The following is a 24513-nucleotide window of genomic DNA, read 5'->3' on the forward strand; positions in this document are numbered from 1 at the left end:
CCCTTTGTTTGTATGACATGTGCTACAACTGTAACGACTGTTTACCCATAACAATATAACCTCATAGTTTAGGTTATTTGTTTTTTGTTTTTGTTTTTTTATCTGATATCCCGTGGAAGTTTCTTATTGTCTCTTCATAAATATACTCAGCATAATCTCCTGCTCACTGTTCGGAATGTATTTTTATCAGGCGAATTCAGGACATTTTGTATGGCATGTGATTTTATTTCATTTTAACATAACCACCCATTTTAAACAATTTTGTTATTGTCAAATGCTCTGCGATGGTTATTTCATTGCGCCTGCTTTAAAAATAAGCCAACAAACAGGGTTTGAACACGACCATGAATGTATTTTAATCAGGCGAATTCTAGTTGAACAATTTCAAGGACCCTGCCCTGACCAACCCAACCCAGCTGTGTTATTGTGTTTGACTTGCCAGTGCAGAGTTTCTGTTGACAGGTCTAACGTCTCTTAATCAAAATGCCCTTGTTTGAGGGGTTGGGGAGTGGAGGGGAGAAGACCGCTGTCGTTTTAGATTTGGGAGCAGCATACACAAAGTGAGTCTTCTTCACAATGATTTTTATATATTCAGTTAAAGAGACAGTGTGATGTCTGGCTAAGCGACTAGCTAGCAAGTTAGCTACATTATCCATCATTCATTATCAAGGTTAGCAAAATACTACGCGAATTTAATTGACGTGTATAAACTATATGAGTTGTGGTGTATTTCATTATAGATGAAGTAAGCCTTAAAATGTGCTGTGTAATCGACACCAGTAACGTTGTTCATCCAATTTTGTGTTCGCTGATTAGCCTACGTAGCTAATAGAAGTGGTGGCTGCGCTGCCCATTCTAGGTGAATGCAGCCTTATTAGGAGCTTGTGTGTCAGATTTCGATACGTGTTGACTAATAAATCCACGAATGCTTTAAATGAAACCATGCGATAATCAGTGCTGTATTCCATAAACGGAGCTTCAGTGAAAAGGAAGTAATTCATCGCAGTACGCACAAATGTGGGATGACAACAATGTTTCCATTCATAGTTTATAAAGATAAAGATCATTGCTTTGGGTCACAGAATCATGGATCACAAGTAACCGCGTGGAGCCGGTCATGCGATCGCTCAATCGAAGTTATCAGCATAGATTCTTTGTGATGTCTCTAAATCTGTATCTGTGAGAAATTGTGAAGCTGGTAAATCATGCCATACTATGGGATCACAGAAAAATGAGTACAGGCACCCATAAAACTCGTTTCTATTGAGACAGTGAGTTTAGAGAGAGTCTGACACCTGCATTATTTCCTTCAAACCATACCATCACATGGTTAGCTTGTATTTTTCTGATGCAAGAAATACACAAATATTTAATCAGCCTCACAAGTATATGGCAATATAGTACTTAGGTCTGTGTCATTTTTTTGCTTCGAAACTTCAAATGTCAGTAGCTGTGTTTGCACCCCTCAGATGTGGCTTTGCTGGCGAGACTGGCCCCAGGTTTATCATACCCAGTGAGATCCAGCGTCCCAACCTCCAACAGGTCAGTGAGTTATATAGCAAGACGCTCCTTTCCTGTTGATCATTAATAATAATAATGTTTTTACAAAACGATTACAAGCCTTGAATTTCTTCTTTTAGCCTATCAAAGTTGTACAGTACAACATCAACACAGAGGAGCTCTACAGCAACCTGAAGGAGTTTATTCACATACTGTACTTCAGGTAGGACAGACAAATTTATTTTTCTGGTACAAATATGTTGCTCCATTTCAGCAGTTTTATAAGCTGAAGGGTTTTCCCATTGAATCTTTGCAGCAACCCTGGCCCTTCTGGTTCTTGTTAGAATGCATTTGATTAATTGTAGTAAGGATTGTGTTGGTGTGGTTAGTTTTGTGCTGTAAGTGTCATTTTATTTTATGCTTCATGCTGTTCTCTTTATCACAGACATCTGCTGGTAAACCCTCGAGACAGGAGAGTAGTAATCATTGAGTCCATCCTCTGCCCCTCACACTTTAGAGAGACTCTCGCCAAGGTCTTCTTCAAACACTTTGAGGTAGAGAATCTTTGTTGGCTAGTGTGTAGCTCAACTGACCAAGACACTTTGTGGTAGAGATGCCAGCCTCTCCAGTTCTAAATTGTTTTGTATTTATTCTTGAATTTGAATACTACCATTTACTTCTTTTTCTCAGGTTCCATCGGTTCTGTTTGCTCCCTGTCACCTGATGTCTGTCATGACGTTGGGCATTAATTCAGCCTTAGTTATGGACTGTGGCTATACAGAGACACTGGTGTTACCTGTATCCTTTTTAATTGGAGTCTGTGAAAGGAGAGAAACAGTTTGCCAGCAGATTTATGGGAAATATTCAAATGTTTTGATTTTGCCTGTACTGAAACTGTTCCCTGTGCTGAAAACATGAGTGGAGGTAACACCATACAGACTGTTTCTGATGTCGAATGGCATTGGTCTTATGAATGTTGTAGATTTTCCATAACAGTAAATAGGTGTATGAGGGAATCCCCATCCTGTCTGCTTGGGAAGCACTTCCATTGGGTGGAAAGGCCATTCACAAGTGAGTGATTGTTGAGGATTAGTATAGACATGCATGTGTCTTTCTCTCATAGCATCATTTGCTTTACCTTAAATCAATTGCTTTTTTCTTTTAGGGAGTTGGCAGGTTTTCTCACAGACCAGTGTACTGTGGACACAGACTCAGGCACTGGGCAGAATGTATCTGCTGTCATCGGTGAGTTTATGACAACACTGCTCCCGTGATTTTTAGCTTTTCGCCAAGGAAGTTTCTGTCACAAAGCAGATTAGAGCAGCTGCATCACCACACCTCAGACTCAGCAGAAAAAGCAGAAACATTGTGTTCTCTTTTTGTTAAGGAATGTAGCCTTCGCTGAGTTTTGAATTACGAATATCTTGTTCTGGCCTAGTTTCTCTTTTACTCCTCAGCGGTACTGGGAGGGTGAATCAGTCCAGTCTCTAGTCCATTCTATGCAGCATAGGTTTGGATTATATGAATTATTAATACAAATCAGGAGCCTATCAGTGGTGTAAGCAGAGCAGGAGTGTAGCAATACATCGATATGAATGTTCAGTACTTGCTGCAGTTTTTGAGTCAACGATTATATACCTTTTCTGTACCTTGAAAAAGAAAGACATTGCCAGATGTTCGTTTCCTGAATGACAGACAATGATTGTGCTTTGCCAGAGTGAAACATATGAGTTTGAGAAAGAAGTCAACATTCATTCATTCAGAATGCATGTTGCTTTAGGCAATACACCTGACTTTGAAGTGCTCTGGGTCTAGAGGAAGAACGCTGTCTTTGTTTGATTGTAGGCACTTGGATATGTGAAAATTATATCACAACACTGTATAGTTTTATACATCACCATAATCAATTTTCAATAGTCCTGTGTCTAATTGTTTGGTATGAAAATGTGTCATCAAACCTCTAACAGACAGTGTTTATTGTATGTACTTACTGTGGGTTGAAATTAGAACAGTGGACTCTTGACAAGGCCTCAAAAATGACCTTGAATATCCACAGTCTTAACGTAATGGTCACCTAAAAGTGAGTATTTGTCATTTGGTTTACGGTTTGATAGCACTCCAATCTTTCCTATGTTTCAGGCTCCATTCCAGAGGACGTTGTTGAAGATATCAAAGGTAACATTGAGTACTACCAAGAAAAACGTTCTCAAGACCTAACCACATTATTTATGCTATGTTACGCATGTAAATTGTGAAATAAATATTTATCTCATGGGAGCATTCAAATCCTGATTTGTATTTGATTTGTCTTTCTTTTTTCAGTAGTCTTGCCAAATGATTTCAGCAGGTGAATCAGTAACTTTCAGCTTGCTGTGCTTGTCTGTGCTGTGTTTGATTGATCCGTTTGATGTGAATTTTTAGTGAGGACTTGCTTTGTCAGTGACCTGCAGAGAGGTCTGAAGATCCAAGAAGCAAAGTTTAACCTGGAGGGAACTGCTGAGGTCTGTCAGTTTGTAGGCACTTGCCCTCTCATTCTTCATGAATTCTTTGTAAGGGTATCTGAGCTTAACCGACTCCTTTGACTTGAGAGGTTCATTCAAGGTCTGGCACGAGTTGCCAGAGCTTTTGTCATTTTTACTGCATAGAGCAGGTCCCTTACATTTTAAAATGTACTGTAGTTTTTGCCATTGGTGGCAACACTTGTGTTTCTCTATTGGCATGGAACTCATGCCCCTTAGACTGGTGGGAAAATTGAATGGTTAAAAGACTTCCATCTTCACGGGCTCTTTCTCCCCTCAGCGTCCTGCCCCACCCCCTGATGTTGATTACCCATTGGATGGAGAAAAGATTCTGCATATCAAGGGTCCAATCAGGTAACCAACCATTATCAGTGAACTGTGGTAATGTTCAAATAACTTTTTTTTTTTCTGCTCTGGAATCTCAAGGGTCTCTTAACGTGGCTTAACATACTCGAATTATTATAATGGATTGTTGCGAAAGACCAAAATACTTAGTCTTTAGTTATTACCTGCTGTTCAGTTTGGCTCGAAATGAATGTACTTTTGCCAAAGACTGAAAAGCTCAATCTTTGACAGTTTCTTAATCTTCTGTTTGGTTCACCCTGACAGGTGGAATATTTTCACTGGGTCACATGTGGCATTTTCTGAATCTTTGGTTGTGAATTGGGGATTGTGTTTTTCAGAGACTCTGTGATTGAGATGTTGTTTGAGCAGGACAATGAGGAGAAGTCAATAGCAACTTTAGTGCTAGATACTCTAGTCAAGGTAAGAGACACTGAATTTTCTGAACTGACACAGCTCTGTTTTCATTTTCACTGCCCTCATTTACAATTTCATCTCAAAACACCTTCATTTGCATTCTGTTCTCATAAAGATGATACTGGATGAAATTCACCTCTGCTTTCCTAGAACATGCATAGAATTGAATGGGAAATGCACTAAATTCATCTTAACTACATGTCTGTTGTTGCAGCACTCATCCACTTGTGTTTTTTTCCTTCTCTATTATCAGTGCCCCATCGATGCTCGTAAGACCCTCTCAGAGAACTTGGTGATAATTGGTGGTACGGCGATGCTGCCTGGTTTCCTGCACCGGTTGCTGGCTGAGATCCGGCTGCTGGTGGAGAAGCCAAAGTACCGCGATGCTCTTGCAACCAAGAGCTTCCGTATCCACAGCCCACCGGCCAAACCCAACTGCACCGCCTGGCTCGGGGGTGAGTGACGAGACGTCACGTCATCTGGCTCAGACTGAAAAACAAGACTGTTTCATGAATCACAAATGAAAAGAAACTAATAATAATACAGGCAAATCCAGTAAATAAGTCAACAGGAAAACAGGCATTCTTATTATAAGCTTCACCCCTCTGACCTCACTGCATCACAGACTGACAGTTCATACTTTTCATTTAACCATCCAACCACTCCCCAGTGCTGTGTCAGTGTGTGTTATGAGCAGTTAAAGGTACAAAGCTGTCCTCCAAACTGAGTTCCATTATTTTGAATTTGAGTTTGTTATTCTCTAAGAGAATGACTCGTTAGTGTGAGTGCTCATGTGTGTCTGTTTTTTGTTTTGTTTTTTTTTAAATCTGTCTTTGCAGGAGCCATATTCGGAGCTCTGCAGGACATCCTGGGCAGTCGCTCCGTGTCCAGAGACCTGTACAATCAGACGGGCCGAATCCCAGACTGGTGCTCCCTCAGTGCTCCTCCACTCGAGTCTCTGTACGATACAGGGAAGACTCCTCCCCCGCTGATGAAAAGAGCTTTTTCTACAGAGAAATAAAGCCTTGACACTCCTGCTTTCGTACTCACAGTCCTCCCTAGTTATAACACCTCCTTCCCCTAGAACTGAACACCCATGTCTGAGATGCACTCTGTTCATCGTCAGAGTTTACTCTCTTGTCTAATACAGATGTAAACTCGCGTACTGCTCTCCTTCACACTTAAATAAATGCTTAGTTTGTCTCTACTACCAGGGTGCCGTCACCCTCAGAAAGAACCAGGGAGATTTGAACTCTCATATTCTAGAACATGGCATATGCCAGTTTAATAGAGGAAACATGAGTAGATTTTAAAGTTTATGGATGCTGGATACAAATCCAGTATGCCTGGCAAGCATCTAATGTTTGAGGTTTTGATTTTTGCTGTACAGGTTTACACATTAATTCCATGGTATTTGAGACTTGTTTTCTGAGACATCATCGTTGTTGGGAAATATGTAGGTCAGCCACAAAAGTACGTAATTATCTGGCATTTCAATGTTGCTTTTTCATTTTATGTATGCAGACAATTCTGCATGGCCATCATAGTATAGTGCAATATCTGATTCAGATTCATTGTAGTCAAGTGCAGGAGTTTGACCAGCTTTTATTTATTTACATAAAAAGACAGAGACATTGGAAAGATCTGCTATTGTCTGAAACATTTATGGATGTTTTCCTCGTGTTATTAAGTAAACATTCCCAAAAGTGTTGAACAGCTGTGGTGTCTCTTTCCCTTGTGAGGTTGTTTTTTGTACTGGTGCTATAAGGAAGACTGTAGCACCCATTAATTTGCTTGATTGCAGAGGATGTTTCAGATTCCCCACTTTTTCATCATTCTACTTGTACAAGAGATCATAGTTGTTCAGTTGTTTAAATTGAACATGTGATGATATTTGTGGATATTTGAGATGATTTTTGGAGCTCGCTCCATAAAAACATGCTTTATTTGCTGCGTGCTAATATATTTCCTTTATCTGCTTTCCATCAATGTAATGATTGTCTTTTTTTTTTTTTTTTTTTTTTTTTCAAAATAACAATTTGAGTTTGTTTTGAGCATTTCAAACGCCTGCAAACGTTCAACCCCACTTTTGTGCATAGGCCTGGAATTTACGGCTCTGTTTGCACAGAATGGTCTTATCTTGCCCTGGTATCCAGCGGTGAGGGCCTGGGGCCTGGAGCCTGGGTCTGAACCATATGGGAAAGAGTGCCCCAGCACTCCGTATCTGTTTACATTCTCCTGAGGAGATTTGCACACGGTCAGAGAGGTCAGTCAGTCAGATTTAATGCAGTCATATTGAAGGCCATGCCGATCTTCTTGATCTTTGCTGTGGAATTATGCCTCACATTTGGGCATACCAGGGCTGGTCCAAATGAAATGAGGCCTTTGGAGTCTATTTAGCCTTTTTGCATTTCTACCATGAAGGACTCCCATGGGCCGCACAGAGTCTTCAAACAGACAAGTTTCATCCAAGAAAAAGATCATAAGGTCAATTCACTTAAAACAAAATTTTGATGTTTCAACTGCTTTTGAGATGTTAGGATGTATGTTTTTTGTTCCCAGTTGCTGTTTCTTAGCCAGAATAATTATGTTTTATATAACTTTTATAAATTCCCCAGTTTCTGTTCACCTACTGGCTGAAACTCAAATGAAACCGTGCCCAGATGTTTCAAAAAGAGAGAAAAACTGATTTAGCAAGGGACTAAGAGAGACTTCTCAGAGAGATTCAAACAACTTCTCTGATCATTACACCAAGTGTTTCTGTGTGTGTGTGTTTATGTATATCCAGCAACATAACCCAGGGTGCAGCTTGCTCAGGGAGCGGGCAAACACCCTCAGGGGGCAGATCATTGGTAGTACATGCTTCTGTTGATGCCGTCCTTTTGTACTAGCCTAAAGGACTCCTACAGAGATGCAGCTGAACAAGACCTAAAGCTTCTTTGAGCTCTCCATTATAAATTTGATTTAAAAAAGCACCAATGCAGATGTCACACAAAAGGAATGTATTATAGCAAGTTAAGTTAGTAACTTCAGTCTACTAATCCAGAATAGTGTATATGTTTGACAAATGCTGCTTAATAGGTTCTTTCCTTTACCGGCAAATGCTTTTTTGTTTTTTAAAGAGACAGGTGACCACTCTATGCCATGGCAATCAAAAAGTCTTTTGGTTTCCCATATGTAACAGTGTGAGAATGTAACATCCTGTCTTACACTTTGGATGCACCTGTTTTGGCTCTGCATAGGGACACCCCGCATCATCCCATCATACAGAGCTGGGATAGGGTGGCCATGAGGACCTTAGAGACTTGTGAAAGAGACAGTTAGACCAGTGACCTCTACTACAGGCTCTAATGTGGGAACTGGACAGTGCCATCATTTTGGTCAAACTGGGAAGAACACCATGGAAAAGTTCTCCAGAATTTGAGATTTTGAACACATAGTCCTGTTGTATCCAGTCAACCAGATGAACCATAGAGAACCACTAATTCACATAGATGTTCCTCCTCCTCAGACTTCCACTCACTGCCCCTATCCTTATCCTAACACAAATTAACAAATGAACAATCATTTTTATACTTTGTGGGTCCTATCTTGAGTTTGCTGCCTCTGGCCATGTTGTTCACAGTTCTCACAGAGTACTCCACCAATGCAAACTAGAAAATTTCTGTCTGACCCTAACATTCTATTCACTCTGGGGATAAATGGGTTTTCATGCCAAGTCAGGCCTAGACACTCTGGATGGATGGGTTTCATGCTGACACTCCCCTTGTTTTTAGTCTTAATGTGGCAGCATCCGGTCACAACTGCCAAACCCGACTGCACAGAGCTCAGTTTTAGCTTCTCTGTTTCTGAGAGACTATTCACCATGGGTGACCCTCGTAAAAATGTTTCACTCCCTCTGTATGTTTTCAACTAGACCGTTACGGTAATATGATCTTAAAATCCAAATGCCAAAGAAAAGAGTAATTGAAATGATAGAGTGACAGAGATGGAAATCTCTTTAAAGTGAACGGAATCTGTGTTTTCAGCTGTTTTGACTGTAGACTGAATAACAACCAGATACATCTGGACACATTTGTGACTTTTTCCACCTAACTATAATTAGTGATGTAATGTTATGAAATGAAATGTCATCTCTCATCTTTTCAAATGTTTGTTCAGGCACTTCCCCCCTTTAAAAATACAAGCAGATAAATGTATGCCCCAATGAATAGCGTGAGGGCAAGGGGCACTCTTATGCACCTTTAGCATTCACGATGCGTTTAATTTATTTAAGGTAGGTACTCATTATTCAAGGAAGAAAAAAGGCTGAAGATATAAGGATGGGTACAACAGCTGCCACAGCTGAGACATAACCCACCATTAAGATAAGTGAGGGACACTGGGAGAAGGATACATTTATCTCTTGGACCGGACACTCTCACTTGCACCACATATATCCACTTTAATTAACTCATACATCATTCTTAATACCTCACAGTTCAGCTTCATGGTTTTGGCCTTTTTACAGATTCACACAAAGTAGTCTGACAAAATGAAACAATATTTCCAACCCTTAATCTAAAGAATTCCACACTGATCAAACATAACAGAAGAGCAGGAGTCTAGCCTATCACAACATATGCGCAGAAATTACTACTAAATGAAAATCAGTCTCTACTCTCTGAAAAAGTTCATATTAATGCCCCATATTTCCGCGATTAGAAAGTTACTGTACACAACTGTCATTAATGATAACAACAAAAAGTAGTGTCACTAGTGCGAGTAACTCACTAGTAAATATACCGTTTAAGCAAGGATCTACTCTTAAACATTTCATTACATCCCAACCTGTTACCACTCATGATCCCTCATAGGCATGGAAAAAGCAAGACATCTGTAAAACGAGTAGAGAGCATGTGTGTATGGTCAACAATGAAACATACATCACTATCAACTCTACTTTACCAGTCACACGTCAGTCGATGTTTACTGTAGTTCATACATCTCATATACATTAGGCGCATGTTAGAGCAGTCATATAGTTCTCTTCTGGCAGCTGTTTACATTCCTTTATCATTTACATATTCCTGTGTTCTGTGTTATTTTTTGCCTTAACGTTTAAAAGACAAATCTTCATCAGTCAAGGAGTTATTCTGTTTGTCAGAGAACTGGCCACATTTCGATACAAATTCCATGCTGATATATCACGTGTTTATCTCTCTGCACAGACCTGAGGAACGGCCCCAAATTAAAAGTTATTATTGCTTAGAGGCGTTGTTCCATTTTTCTTCCAGATTTTCCTCAACAACATGATTATTTTTCATGAGAGAGAGAGAGAGAGAGAGAGATGTCAGCAAATGATGCCTCATTAGTACGTGTATGTATGTGCTAGACCTATGCTGAATCCCCGGCTGCTTCACCGAGATTTCATACGGGACATACTGATGTTTTGATCTGCATTAATTATTTCAGTCCCAGAGAGGGATACTGGGTTTGGTAGGTGGGCTTTGGGCGGGCAGGCACGGTGAAACACAATCGGGTACCGCATAAGAGTTTTTCATAAGTATGCGAGAATTGAGGGACTGTGTATTTTCCGATAGCTGAATAGTTTTACGCAAACAAACTTCTACCGATTGTAACTTGACACTAAACATGTTATGAGTCTTCATCAGTTAATATTTCATGAAAGCGTATAGAATGTTACTACGTTTAATAAAAAATTGCTCTCTACAAAAGGCAACAAGCAGGCTAAAGTGCAGCTGAATTTGCTCAACGAAGCGGAGTCAGTAAGACACTTTTATTTGGTCTCTCTCTCGCACGGTGATGCGCGCTCCCTTGCATGGAGCAGTAAAGGGTTGTCGCTGTAAACTTAAATCGGATGAATGACTAAAAATGACAAATCTGGTCAGTATCTTACTGATACTTACTGTTGTTCTGGTCCATCTCTCACCTGCACAGGTAAGGAAACTTATGGCATTTATTCCTGAGAACGAACATACGGTATGCAATTACACTGTCGCAGCCAGTCCAAATATACTGGTGTTTGATTAGCAAAAGAAAAATATTTGCTTTGAATGTCAGTCGCTGAACATGAAGCGTTTCTTTAGACTGAGAATGACATTACGTTACAACTTTGTCGCAGTATGCCAAAAAGATGAACTAGATAATGCAATAAAATAAACCGGACCTCATCTCAAGAAATTCTCTGAGATAAAGGTATAGTAATATCCACTGACAATGTTAATTATTATGTAGCCAACTTCCAATTTACACACACGCACACACACAAAAAGTCCCGTTACCATGCTCAAAACTGACACTGACTATGTCATCTTGTTTCGTTCCTTGACATGTTCAAGGCTTTTGTTCAGCTTCATAGTGTGTACTGGAAATCCAGATTTTATTTGGGGATTGGCTTTGTTCGATCTTGCGAAAACTAATATTCTAGAATGAAAGTAGCATGCTCTTTTTGATTGTTTAGAGCTCACTTATGCCACTCATTCTACTAAATGCAAGACTTTTGCGTTTGTTATACTTCGCGATTGTGGTCTATTTGATATTCAAGCATCTGTTTCTTGTACAATATGCTAAAAATAGGATTAATGTATAAGAAATACTGGATCAAACTTTAAATATGACTGAGGTGTTAAGATATGGGTTCCTGAAGTGGGTCAGGGAGTTCTGTCAAACTTGCATTCATATAACAACCTTCAGTCCTCAAAAACAGAGAAATAATATACTATTAAAAACCATACAATCATTGAAGAATTAACAAGTCTGTTTACTCCTCCCTCCTCTCTACTAATTACTGTGGCACTCTATTTCTTGACCGTAAGTCAGCTGCTCTGTTGTGCCACTTTAGTTTACCAGCAAACTGCAAAAAATAAAGACTGACACGGTTATTCAGTAGCAACATCTCCTTTCAGTTAGATGAATGTAACAGAGATCTGTTTGAAGGAAACTGTGATTTACCCAAGCAATAAAAGAGTACTGGTGTGATTTTCTGAAACCACATGGTATTTAAAACATCAGAACCCCTGTTTAAATCATATTCATGTGGCTTATGGATTTCTGTGTCAGAGTCGTCATCTGTAACCGATGATGTTTCATGGTCTGAACCTCATCATCTTCACATTAGTATGATCACTTCATGCTGTATGGGCAAAGCAACACAAGTGTGGGTCTAGACATTCGGAGTCTCTGGACATTACACTGTCTTTCCATATGAATATAGGGTTGATTTATGGTTTTGTTAATATGGGTAGCTCAGAGCCCTGATTAGTGTAGATATGGGTTTGTATGTCCTTTGGATAAAATCAGACTTTGCTCCATCATGCTTCACTGTTATGGAAGTGTAAGTCCCCATGTGCCCTAATTAATGTACACTCTGTACGTGTACGCTTACCAATCAGCTCCATGATGGATGTGGGCCAAGACAACCCACTGGTTTACATCCAGGGCTTTTTAGCAGGACCTGGTTCAGTGAACAAATACAAATGAATCTGATTTCATTTGAAGTCTCACTCCCTCGTTTTCTTCATAATTCCTCCTATTGTCTCTCACTGAGAGGCAGTCAGTGTTCCACTGAGACACCATTCTCTGTGAGTCAGAGTGTGTACACACAAAAATAAACATGGCCTGTTGTGTGTCTCCATATTCTGCTTGGTCAGGTGAGTTGAACTGAGACCCGAACAGTGAAGGTTGCCATGGGGATAGACCCAGAAGGCCGTGGTGCAGTTTAGTGGGCTATGATTTTATTGGACAAAGGAAGATCTAACTGCTTTGTTAGGGGCATACAGTATGCATGTATGTGTGCATGTATGTATTTATGTGTGTATGTATGTATGTATGTTTGCATGTATGCATATATGCATGTATGCACAATATATTTTGTTAAGATTGTTCCTGTAGATTATTGGTGCAGCTAAAATTTCTCATTTTATGTATAGTTCCAAATATCAAGCCAACTGAAACACTTCAACAAATGAGTTAGAGTCTTTAGTGAAGCAGCAGGGCTAACGTTCACTCAAATTAAAAGTTGTATTATCTTCTTTCGCCGATGCTCAAGAAGGCCCTGTTTACACCTTGCATTAAGATCCGATTTTGGGGATCCGATCACAAGTGGACAGCTCTAAGTACGTCCGTTTACACCTGGCTTTAGAATCCGTGTCTTGAACGACCACTTGAGATCGGATCTCATTTCCCCGCGCTATATGCAAATAAGCACGTAAATAATTTCCAACACGTTACCGCTTTCATTGAATTTCACTTTTGCTTTTTTAAATTAGATATAGTGCTTATAACATGTGACATGTCAGACAAATATGGTGATCACTGATCGCTGTTTTGGGACACTGATGCACGTTAAGCTGTTTCCGTATAATTGGCGTCAGTGGAGAGGAAAACGCTTAACGTGAGATAACGACCATATTCCTAGGATTTCGATTGTGATTTTTTTGACTTGAGGAGGCGTTTCTATCAAGAGATGTCCAGAGAAATTTGGTGATCATTTATTGCAGTTTTGGAACATTAAGCCACGTTAAGCTTTTTCACGTTAAACGTTGTTGTTTTTAATCGGCGGGAGGCATCAATGCACTTTCCGTGTCTAGTCTGTCGGAAATTAAAAGAAGAAGAAGAAGAAGAAATCAAAACTATATCCATTTTGCCTCTTGTTGTTGTTGTGTGTTGTCGCACTTTCATATGATGCCGTTGGCGACCGAATGTGTACATATGCGAATGAGGTTGTGCTTCCCATAAGCAGAGGACATCAGTTGAGTAGGCGGTAGTTCAATGTGGTCGAGTTCGCATTCGCGTTTACACTGCTATAAGAATGTGGTCACATGCGGTCCAGACCACCTCCGAATGAGGTCTGAGTGATTGGATCTCAATGCGACCTCAATGCGCATTGGATGCGTTTACACCTTCACTTCTGAGCTGTCCACTTGTGATCGGATCACCAGAATTGGATCTTAATGCAAGGTGTAAACAGGGCCGAGGTGCATGAGTTTAGCATAGAGGTAGAAGAGGAAAAGAATACATTGCTCCTGTCCAAATATAATTGAGGCTCATTTTGTTTTGTTTTGTTTTGTTTTTTAAACTAAAATCCTTATATAGAAAGGTTTTTAATTTTAGTTAAGTAGCCTTGTTGGAGTCGATCTTATCCACCACATTAAATTCACATTAAAGCACTGAATAAAGGTACAATTTACTCAGAGATGTACCCATTAGTTTTACTCAGAGAGTCATTAAAACACTTGACCCTTAATGACTGACCCTGCAGGATCTATTGCGTGCCGTGTTTGCTGAATACACAAGCAGATTTGCCATATCTCATCATCATCAAGCTTTATTCTTAAATCACTTTAAACCAAGTCCCTGTTATTAATATCACTAAAAATCCTGTCAGGTTGGACATTTGTACATATCGTATACTACTCACTATGTCTGTGATTGCATTCGATGATATCCATAAATGCTCTCTTTTTTTATTTAGGACTCAGCCCCCCTCAGCAAAAGCCACTCCAAAGGTGAGATCATATGTTTTCCTCATGTAATCTATAATGTGAATGAAGAAACTGAGAAACTCTTCTGACAACACATAATCTGTACCACATATCTCTGTTACTGTATCACTGGTCAACACCATGCATGGGGACCTCAGCAGTCAGTAAAATTATATTTATTACGATCTCAACTCCTGGTTTGGCACTACATGTACATCATCCCTCTATTTGGTCTTCTCCATGTGACTCTCACAGTGATGTTGTTTCATGAGGCCTGGGCTCGGAGTGTGTGTCGTTCTCTGGAGAGGATGGTGCAGGTGGAGCAGGAATACCCTGGAGGGGTGGAGCACATATTCAGCCCTGGCTGTGTGCCTCTCCAACGCTGTTCTGGCTGTTGTAGTGATGAGAAACTGGAATGTTACCCCACTCGCACCCAAAATGTTACCATACAGGTATTTTTTCTACTAATGAAAGGTTCTGAAATGATGTTAAGTCAAATTTAGGATGCAGTGCGTTAATGTCATTTACCCGTATCATTTACCTGTATAATCTATTATGGGTATGTTATGGGTATGTTTTTATACAATAAGACATGTATACACACACACACACACACACACACACACACACACACATATATATATATATATATATATATACATGTAGTACCGCAGTTTAACCACCTCTTCAACATCTATGAAGTTTATTTGTATAAGGTTGATACTGCTGTGTATGTACAGAATGTCACTTTATTGCTGACTGAAATGTTTTCACTGCTGTGAACTTCCATAGGACCAGGGTAGCATTTTTGATGGGCATTGTAATTAGCTTTGTAATAAGGACAGATCACAATGAATGACAGGAGTATGACACAACAACCTCTCTCTCTCTCTCTCTCTCTCTCTTCTTTTCCTCCTCTGTGGGTTGGTCAGTTGTTAAGGATAACTCCTGCAGAGAGGACAAGAGAGTATGTACTGCTCTCCTTTCTGGAGCACCACACCTGTGAGTGCAGGTATGAAAGAAGAACTGCTCTGTACAATGAGATCATTTTGTCATTACTGTCATTGTGTCACTATTGTCTGTTCTCTGAGGGTTTATTGTGATCTAGTACTCTTTCCTATTTTCAGACCCAGGAGGGGCCACCTGAAAGATCTCAAGTGGGTATAGATACAGTATTGTCTCTCAGCCATAAACAAACTGTTAGCATCAGTCTGACAACACTGGCTGTCTCTTGTTTCCATGCTGCCCTCCACAGTAAAAAGAGAGTGCGTTACCGACATAGGCGGAGGAGAGGGAGGAAAAGATCGACAAACTGTATAAAGTAAGTTTTGAAGTGCTCTCTAGTGGTCAGTGGTGGCAACACATGGATTTTTATTTAACAAACAGTTATTGTTGTCTCTATTTAAGTATTTAAAGTAGAGCAGACTTGCAAACAATATGTTACATGTGTAAGAATCCACATTCTTGCTTGTTTCTATGGAATGTTACTATGCTGATTTTATATGATATGTGCCTATGCTGACTATGCTAGTGGAGGTATGTGCATTCATGACCCATTCAAAAATGTTCTTACATGCACACAACACTTCTGTTGACAGCCAGCGGTATAAATTGGCACTGCAAACGTTCATCATTTATGGATAAATATTTTGGGTAAAACACAGCAAGAAAGTGCATGTTTTTTATATGCATGGTTACACTTTATTTACAGTACTAAGCCTTTATGTTTTTCTACCATGCACAGCTCAAACCATAACTGTGACAGTCAAGTTAAATCAAAGCTATTTTCAGTACTTCAGCCACAGGTCAAGTTTTTTTTTTTTTTCCACTTAGCATGATTTGACACACAGTTTAGCATGCATTGTTAGTTGCGGTAAGTATGTTCTTGGTTAATGGAGTGTGTTCTTACAACTGAAATTCATCTCTCTGATGAGGTAAAGTGAGAGCCACAAACATCCAAAAGAAAAGTGACCAAAACACTTTAACATTAAAACAGTAAAATCTCTTGGGAAATTTTTATTTGTTAAAATTGAATGCTCTCTGTTTGTCCTGTAGGTGTCGTCAACCTCACATCTAATTGGAGCTGCTTCGTAATATATTCCTCACAGCAAACTCATGAGCAGTGTTTTGGTTCTGTGTCTCAATGACTGTGCAAGCCCAGCATTATTCGGAACAGGAACTATATCTCAATTACTAGACTGACCCAGGATGTTGACCTCAAGGAGTTTTGCTTCTGTCTGCCACTCTCAGAAAATAAGAATAGTCTCCAACAGGCCTACATTGACAAAGAGTTGCCACTGAAAGCTCATTCTATAACCTCTTTCTCAGGTTCCACTGATGTCAAACAAAATGTGACAAAGTAGCTCACAATCCGGACTGTCTATAATTTTAGTGGACAGGGTCTGTAATGATGACCTGAAGTGCTCTCTGTGTTGTCATGTTGTCTGAGTTCCCCCTGTTGTTGGACACAATGGGGAAAGTTGGAAACATTGTATTCTCTGTTACATTCACAGTCTTACTGACGTATAGTCAGCAAGGGGTAGTACAGGGGCGGCATAATTTGCAGTTAATTATAGGGAAAATGTGATAAGTAAGAAAGCTATGTACAAACAACTAGTTATCAGGAAAGTTTTTATCTTTTAAACTTTTTAACTACTTAAACAGCATATGTCAATATATGTAGTTCTATGTGTGAGAAACAAGCTGTGCATAAAATATATTGCATATAGCAACATGTTTGATGATATCAAATGTAATGACTTATTTGGCTAAGTGAACTGGACAGAACTCAAATAAACAAATGTAAAGAGTTAACCTTTAATACTTGTAGCTTTATGAGTGCTTTCATTACTAAAAATAATGACTTAATACTGGTGTAATAAGATATGGCGCGGTGTAATTACGCGTAGTGATTTGTGCTGACACTTTAATTGCTTATTCGCGAAAGAGTGAGCTACAGATAGCGTCTTAGAACTGTTATGTAATGCAGCTTTGAACTGACTGTCTGATATCTCAGGTTTGGAAAGCTGACGTAAAGAAGTTGCTATGCCTTTGAACACAATGTACTCATGTTGCCACACATTTGGTGAGCGGTCACGTTTTTTGGCTTAATGCCCATGTTGTTGACCAATGGGAGGTCACGATAGGGAGGAGATCAGTAGGATCCACCAATCATGGATGGTGACGTATATCGAAGTCTACAATCTTTTGTTTGTTGGCACCGCCCAGCGTACCCGTAAATGAGGTCTTGAGACACAAAATTATTATTTTTAAGTGATGTAATCACTGTTTTAAGTTAGTGCCTCTAATATATTTGCATTTGCAAGCAGAAATGGTACAGCGTAAAATCTCAACATTTCGGTCAACATGTGAGTCAAATGAGTCAGGGGTGTAGCTACGTATACTACACATAGTCTCGTGTACTGCACCGTGTATTTCTCGACGAGGTTTACGTGACGGTTGTTGCTGGCTGTGGGTTACCGACAGGGGCTTCCGGAACACGGAGAACAAAGACGAAAAGGTATGCAAATGTTACAGTCTGGAAATGGATTTTATGTTGTCTTACTCTCTAACATTGTATTTTAGCAATATGTTTCGAAATCGTTATTTTCTCACTCCAGTATCCTCCATTAGTTTAATAACTACGCTGTCTGCGTTAGCTGGCAAGCTACTGCTGTTTTCGGTATTCTTAGATTTCTAATAACTTTCTTCCACGCTAGTGTCTTTTAATGACAGATTCAGCATACACATCAAACATTAACTTAATTATTCTAATCACTCGGCCCATTTGGAGCGCATCGTGAGCGAGAGCTGTCGTGTTTAGCCGGTAATTTAGTTGGTATTGACATTCGAAGTATGCTCTGTATTTGTGTAGGGTTTGATTTAACGACAGAGTATTGAATTAGCAAGGTAGCTAGCTATTCAACCACGGTCTCCGTATTTAAATGATTGTAGACGTTGTCTCCTTAATACATAATACCGGAATGGTAAAGTTCTTATGAAGTCCCATTAGCTGCATTGTTACTTTACAAACTGGTGCTAAAGGGCCTGTTTGAAATCAGAGCCTAAATTCCAATCGTGTCACTAGACTGATCCTTTTTCTCAGAAGTACTGGATAACTCCTGGATAACTCCTGTCCAGTACTTTAGCTGGATCTGACCCCAGGTTTGGTTTTGTTGATTTATTAACATCTAACGCTTGAAAGACCTGAATGACAATTGAAGGCCTTGACTGTAATGCTGAACCACTTGCACTATGGCTTGCACATGCAAAATCGTTTAGGTTCCTCTCTTGATACGACACTTCAACACGTACGTTGTTAAACTGATGCTAGAATATAGAACGAGCAGCGTATGACAAAAATTTTGTATAAGAAAATGCCAAAAACGCGTGGGGCGAACCTCGGTGACTTGCGAGAAGAAAAAATATAGTGGTTGAATATGAAGCAAAGCTGCCTGTATGGGTCCTTCTCGAGTTCACCCATTTGTTGTCGATTCCGTTCTGTGTCTGAGTTACAGAGTCTAAAGGTGGAGGCAGGATGAGCCTAAACACGGAGGAGAGTGATCCTTTAAGGTCCGTGAGCAAACAGAGAATCAGAAGGATGGAGAAGGGAAAACAGGACTCCGAGAGGGATTCTGGCTTCTCAGGTGTGAATGATTTGTGTTGTTGTCGTTTTTTAAACTATTCTTAGTTTATGGAAACATGAACACCACGTTTTGGTAGCAGAAAAGAAAGCCCATAGATACTGTTGTCTGTTTAGCCTTTAATGAATGGTTTGGATTTTCATCCTTGACCATGAAAGTCACTCGTGCTGTGAGCCATCCATTATTGTACAGGAATTACGACTTTTACTTCTATGCTCATTTCTTCGTACAGATGCAAGTTCGGAGCACTTGAGCCCGGCTGTTCAACAGGAGAGAGAAGATGAGTCTCATGCTGTAGTGCCAGATGTTACCACCTCAAGGTCTCAGTCTCAGTTAGCTGTGGTAGGGGGATCATTCCCGAGTCTCTCACCTATGATCATCATGAACAATGTTCTGCTCAAACAGGTAAGACTGCAAAACCAAAATTAAATTTTCAGATTCAGATTTCTTGTGTGGTGTTCTTAATATTTTAAAGCAGATTGATGCTATAGAAGCATTTCTGCTTATGAAGGATGGATTTTAAAGGGAGGGGGTATATAAATTAATGGTAGTTTAATAAAGATTTTACTGTATATTTTGCTCAGGTGATATGCCACATCCAGGCTATTTTTTCCTTTGTGTGTCTTTCTTTTCACAGCCAGGTGATAACCCCCCCTCTCTGAAACCATGGGGTTTCAGCCCTGCTGTCAAGGTTCTTCAGCAACCCCAGGTAGTCTTCCTCCAGCCCTTGGTATCCCAGAGCACAGCAGCGGTGCCCAAAGGACCTCCCCCTAAACGTCGACGCCACAAGAAGTACCTTCCCATTCTTAAATCTTATCCCAAAATAGCCCCACATCCAGGGGACAGCCCTGTGCGGAGCAGCAGCAGTAGCTCCTGTACCACCTCCTCTGTGAAGAGTAGCAGTTCATCATTGAGCGGGCGAGAGCGCCATCACAGAGATAAGCAGCACTGTTCTCAGCCCAGCTCCTCCTCAGGTACTACTATAGCCAGCCTTATGACTCCGCCTACATCTCTCCCAGCCTCACCCCTTCCACCGACTACACCCACTGAGACCACTAGCAGCAACCACCCGCTGGGTGACAGACCAGTGGTGACAAGCAGACAGGATCTTCATGTGGCAATAAACTCTGCTCTCTTAAACCACAACGATGATATATTAAAAGCCCAGAGCGATGGTAACCATGACAGCACTGATGGCTCAGACTGCAGCAATAAGAGAAAACGTTTCTGCAACACATACAATATCCTTAGCAAGTCCGGTTTGCTTGACATCACGCTTAGAACAAAAGAACTAATCCGACAGAACCGAAGAACTCAGAGCGAATTGGATCGGCTCCGTGAGCATACTGACCTGTTCTTAGAGGCGCTTCAGTCAGGTGACTCCCAGCTCTGGACCAAACTACAAAAAAGCATGCAGGAGGAGGAGAAAGAAAGAGAGACAGAGAAAAATGGACGGAACTGATGGGAGATTGAAATGGACTGGCAGCTTTGAGACGAGAAGGAGACTGTTTCGGGAGAAATGGTAACAAGGACCAGAGAGAATGAAAGGCCTGGAGAGTTGAGGGGGAAAAAAAGTTTATTTATAAGTGGGGTTTTTTACACACAGCCATATGGTGTGTCCATATCATCAGAAATGTATCTATGCCTAAGTATTGTAAACTTGTTCAAAAGTGAATTAATGAAGTTGGGTTCGATTGTTTGATCAAAAGCTTCATTACTGGTTCTGTTCTTACAGAAGAGCACAGTTTTATGCCTTTAAAACATATACATGCACTCAAGCTGCAGCACGCTGGTGCCATGTCCTTATTCAAGATGATATGATTATAGCTTGCTGGTTACTTTTGCTTTCATATATTTTTATGACTTGTTGAGATGTGGAGACATCTCAGTAACAGTTCCGTTAAAGAGAGAAATGTAAATAATGTTTTTTTAGATAAATAAGGCATTGATAGTGAATTCAGCTTCGGTTTGTGTTGGGGCATGGACAGAGCAAGATTTGGACGGGTATTATAAAAGTCTGGACGTCTAATGTATTGTTTCGCACATGAAGTTCTCTTGTTTAGAGAAGATGAAACTGAAATTGTAATGCTAGTGAAAGTATTTCACTGGCCTGGTGAGTGATTTTTCTTGTATAGCTATGTCACTTAAAAAAAAACACTGTGTCTCCACATTGGTTGTGGAGTCAGGGTTAGAATTGTAGCACACTTCAAGTTAGCTTTATTTAAGCTCAGCTTTATTTAAAGGTCCTTTAGCAGTTTAGTTGGATCATTGCTTTCCCTCTGCTTTCAGTGCAATGCGCATTGACTATCAAACCTGTGTTGTCTGTGTACTTCATTGGAAAATCATTGAAATGAACAAGTCAGTCGTGACCCTGTTGGGATTATACCTGTTTAGATGGTGGTTTTTGAAAGGGAAAAGCCCAGGTGTGGGGGATGAGTTGATTGTTAGGGACTGTCTAATAGTATAACTCGCTGGAATGTTTCACAGACAACAGACATGTTTCTTTAAAGGCACAGAGGGGAGAATTTTTCAAATCATTTTCTACTTGTTGTGGTGTGTGTGGAATGGAACATGATAATGTGGTAAAGCATTATAATCACGCAGGTCCAAAGGATTACGTGTCTGTACAAGTCCTTTTTGACATCCATACAGACTTTAATTTGAAGAGCTTCTATTTAGGTTTACTGCTGTCTCCTCTGATACACTTAATAAGCTTGTATCAGATGGAAAACACTGTTTTCAAATCTTTTTTGATAGAACGTTTATTCTAAACTTGTCATTTTATATTCCATGTATTATAGTGTAGTTCAGCCCAGTTTTGGTTTCAGCCGTGTAGTATGATGCTGTAAACATATGTACATGATTAAATAATTGAAAAGTTTCTCAAATTCATGTCAGGATGACGAGACGTGAAATGATGCCCTGTGGGAAGTCACCATCAGCTCATTTTTGGGAGAGGCTGTTTTAGACGGTTTCATTCAAACAAGTTGAATTCAAATATTTCACTTCATGTCTGTTTCATGAAAACACTGTGCTTTTCTTAATTTTATTAGCTGAGCAAAGGACCTTTTGGTGAATTTTGTGATTCCATTGAATAATTTCAACAAAAAAAAAAAGAAAGAAAGAAAAAAAGCACGTTAGGTGGTACTTAAACTTTTTTCAGGCAGCTAAAACAAAGTAACCACTATGTTTTGCGCTTTGTTTTGTCAGTTGTTACCAGTATGTTTAGCAGCAAAGGGTAGCGACAAGATATTGCCTTTTGAAAATGAACATCGCTAGTGTTAGCAGCCAGGGCTTACATTGCTGAATGGCTTTCTATTGTTACAGAGCTGGGGCGTGGAGGTTTAAGGGCTCTGTTTTCATTAAGCAGCAGGTAAAGGGGCAAGAGAAATATCACATCTAGGTGTAGTGAATACGTAAACAGGGCATAGGAAGAGCATTGGCCCTGTGTATGCTAGCCCCTTTGATTAAAACTTGACAAATGCCTTTGTTTTTAGTTATCATAAAAGATGAATCTCGAGAACTGTTTTATGAAGTTTTGGTCACTGCTTCGTGTGGTTTTACCCTGTATGCTCATGCCAGCTCATTTGCAGGAAGGGGTAAATTTTGTTTGTGCATGAAACTTTACATAAGATCTAGGTTAAACCAGAGCTCAGTATGTGGAAGTTTCAAAAGTGACTGTATTTTGATGTCACAGTTTTGTGATTGCAATAAGGTCAGTAAGCAGATTTCTGCTCTAGATGTTGGTCTAGGGCTTAGATCAGTTTTCTACCACACGTGTGCTGACTGTAAAATGCCTTCAAATTAATATTTTTTTTTTCTCATTTATTTATTGTTTTTTTATACTTCAATTTGCAGCTAAAATGTGATTGTTCAGGCTGCAGAGATATATTTATGACCTATAAACTCCTAGGATATAAACTGTATGTGGTTTTGCGACTTCTTTTGTTATTGTATTGACCAGAGTTAAGACTGCCCTGACATTAAGTAATCTTTAGAAAGTGCGATTCATAATGACTGATAATGCTGTCCAGTGCTATGGAGGGCTTAGTTTCCATTGAGCAGGTTGTATGTGTCACTGTGTCATCTGTTGTCTGGATAGAGATTAGGAATGGCTAGACCCAGATCCCTAAAGCCTTTTAGAGAAACGCAGTATTGCCAGTACTACTTTTGCCCCAGTCATTTCAAAGCCAGGGAATGCCTATAAATAGTTTTTTATTATTATTATTTGAGGCTTTCTTTTCAATAGACATGTTGATGTTTACTGTCTTTGTGACTTTGAGGGTTTGTAAATATTTTGTCCAAAATAATTGTGAATTGTTATCTCTTTACTTTTGTTTCAGATGTTGCTTACAGACTTTTAGATGCAATTGTAATATTTGTAGCTTTGACAAATGGAATAAACCCATACACTGGTTATGCAAAATTGTTCATGCTGATTGTTATGTTATAGAGCTTTTCAACTTCAAACTATTCTGACAAACAAAACTTCAAAAGGTGTTAAAGAATTACAACTCAGTAACAGCATTTCTCCTTATACTCCCCATAGCCTCAGGAACGCTACAAGGTCATTGTCAGGTCACTCGAAAACATGTAATACAAAATTGATGTATGATTAAGATTAAGCACAAAGTAAGTAACGTAAAGCAGACATTATCAGCAGTCCACATTATATGAAATACACATTTAAGTTTAATAAAATGTTTCTATTCAAACAATCCGGCTTCTCATACAATAAAAGAACCAGTCATGTGTCGCACATATGAACAACTGGTTCTTTAAAAAAGTGCTACTATTATCCGTTTTCAGCTTTGCAGAATAAAGTTTATAAATAACGTGAGACTGAAGTTAAGAATTAACCTGCGGTATTTTAAGAGCGCTTTTGTTTTACTGTTTCTTTAAAAAAAGAAAAAAGAAAAAAACTTAAACCACTCTGTTACTGTTCGATCATCCGTGACTCTCTGGATGTTTAGGGAATGTACAGACAAGTAAACAATGCATCTGAGAATCTTCTGAACAGTGAGAATTCACAACACTGCGCGTTTTCATCACTGCTGCAGTTTTATCTCGTCATGAAATGGATCACTACCGCCGCCAGCTGCCAAAGGAGAGCACTGCAGGCCTTCTGGGAGATGGCGTGTTTCTTCTAACCCAATGGTGGAGTCAATGACTTCTTTCTTGTAGATCACTTGTCAGATGGGGACGAACACATAACCATAGGTTTAGTAAAAGTTTTGTAACATTGTTTTGATTAAACCTTTTCAATAACGATTTTTCGAGGACTGGCCACAAATTTTAGAGTGATAAGCACCCTTGTTAACCTAATTCGCATAGACAACATGGGACGAGAACATTTAAATCGTATGATTGTATATGTTTAACTTTTTTTCTCTCAATCTTCACATACCCCAAGTATCATTCATAGTTTCATAGTGATTCAAGTTAAAATAACGATATGACATTTCGGGTTGTTACTGTCTTAAGTTACCTTTAACATCACAACGTTATTACAGAATATTTTCACAGACTTTGGTTGTTTTGAGACAAAACAATTACTAATGGGCGGCTCCGAAAGATAGCATTGTATTTGTTGACTGTGTACACACT

The 24513-nt window shown here is 39.6% G+C and overlaps 3 protein-coding genes across 3 annotated transcripts; all 3 read left to right on the forward strand.

Moving 5' to 3' along the window:
• Positions 1–443: 443 nt before the first annotated feature.
• actr10 (actin related protein 10) lies at positions 444–6506 on the forward strand. Its single transcript, XM_030771350.1, has 13 exons — positions 444–560; positions 1470–1542; positions 1641–1723; positions 1946–2054; positions 2191–2298; positions 2504–2571; positions 2666–2745; positions 3640–3675; positions 3922–4001; positions 4300–4373; positions 4703–4784; positions 5032–5233; positions 5618–6506. Exons 1-13 carry the CDS (start codon positions 484–486, stop codon positions 5797–5799), a joined length of 1254 nt encoding a protein of 417 aa, XP_030627210.1. The 5' UTR covers positions 444–483; the 3' UTR covers positions 5800–6506.
• A 4146-nt stretch (positions 6507–10652) lies between these two features.
• On the forward strand, positions 10653–16340 carry pgfa (placental growth factor a). Its single transcript, XM_030772140.1, has 5 exons — positions 10653–10718; positions 14254–14287; positions 14519–14715; positions 15196–15275; positions 16319–16340. Exons 1-5 carry the CDS (start codon positions 10653–10655, stop codon positions 16338–16340), a joined length of 399 nt encoding a protein of 132 aa, XP_030628000.1.
• Positions 16341–17552: 1212 nt separating this feature from the next.
• On the forward strand, positions 17553–23332 carry cipcb (CLOCK-interacting pacemaker b). Its single transcript, XM_030772981.1, has 4 exons — positions 17553–17783; positions 18781–18909; positions 19139–19311; positions 19544–23332. Exons 2-4 carry the CDS (start codon positions 18801–18803, stop codon positions 20366–20368), a joined length of 1107 nt encoding a protein of 368 aa, XP_030628841.1. The 5' UTR covers positions 17553–17783; positions 18781–18800; the 3' UTR covers positions 20369–23332.
• The last annotated feature ends 1181 nt before the right edge of the window (positions 23333–24513 follow it).

Source organism: Chanos chanos, chromosome 4 (assembly GCF_902362185.1).
Source record: "Chanos chanos chromosome 4, fChaCha1.1, whole genome shotgun sequence".
NCBI lineage: Eukaryota > Metazoa > Chordata > Actinopteri > Gonorynchiformes > Chanidae > Chanos > Chanos chanos.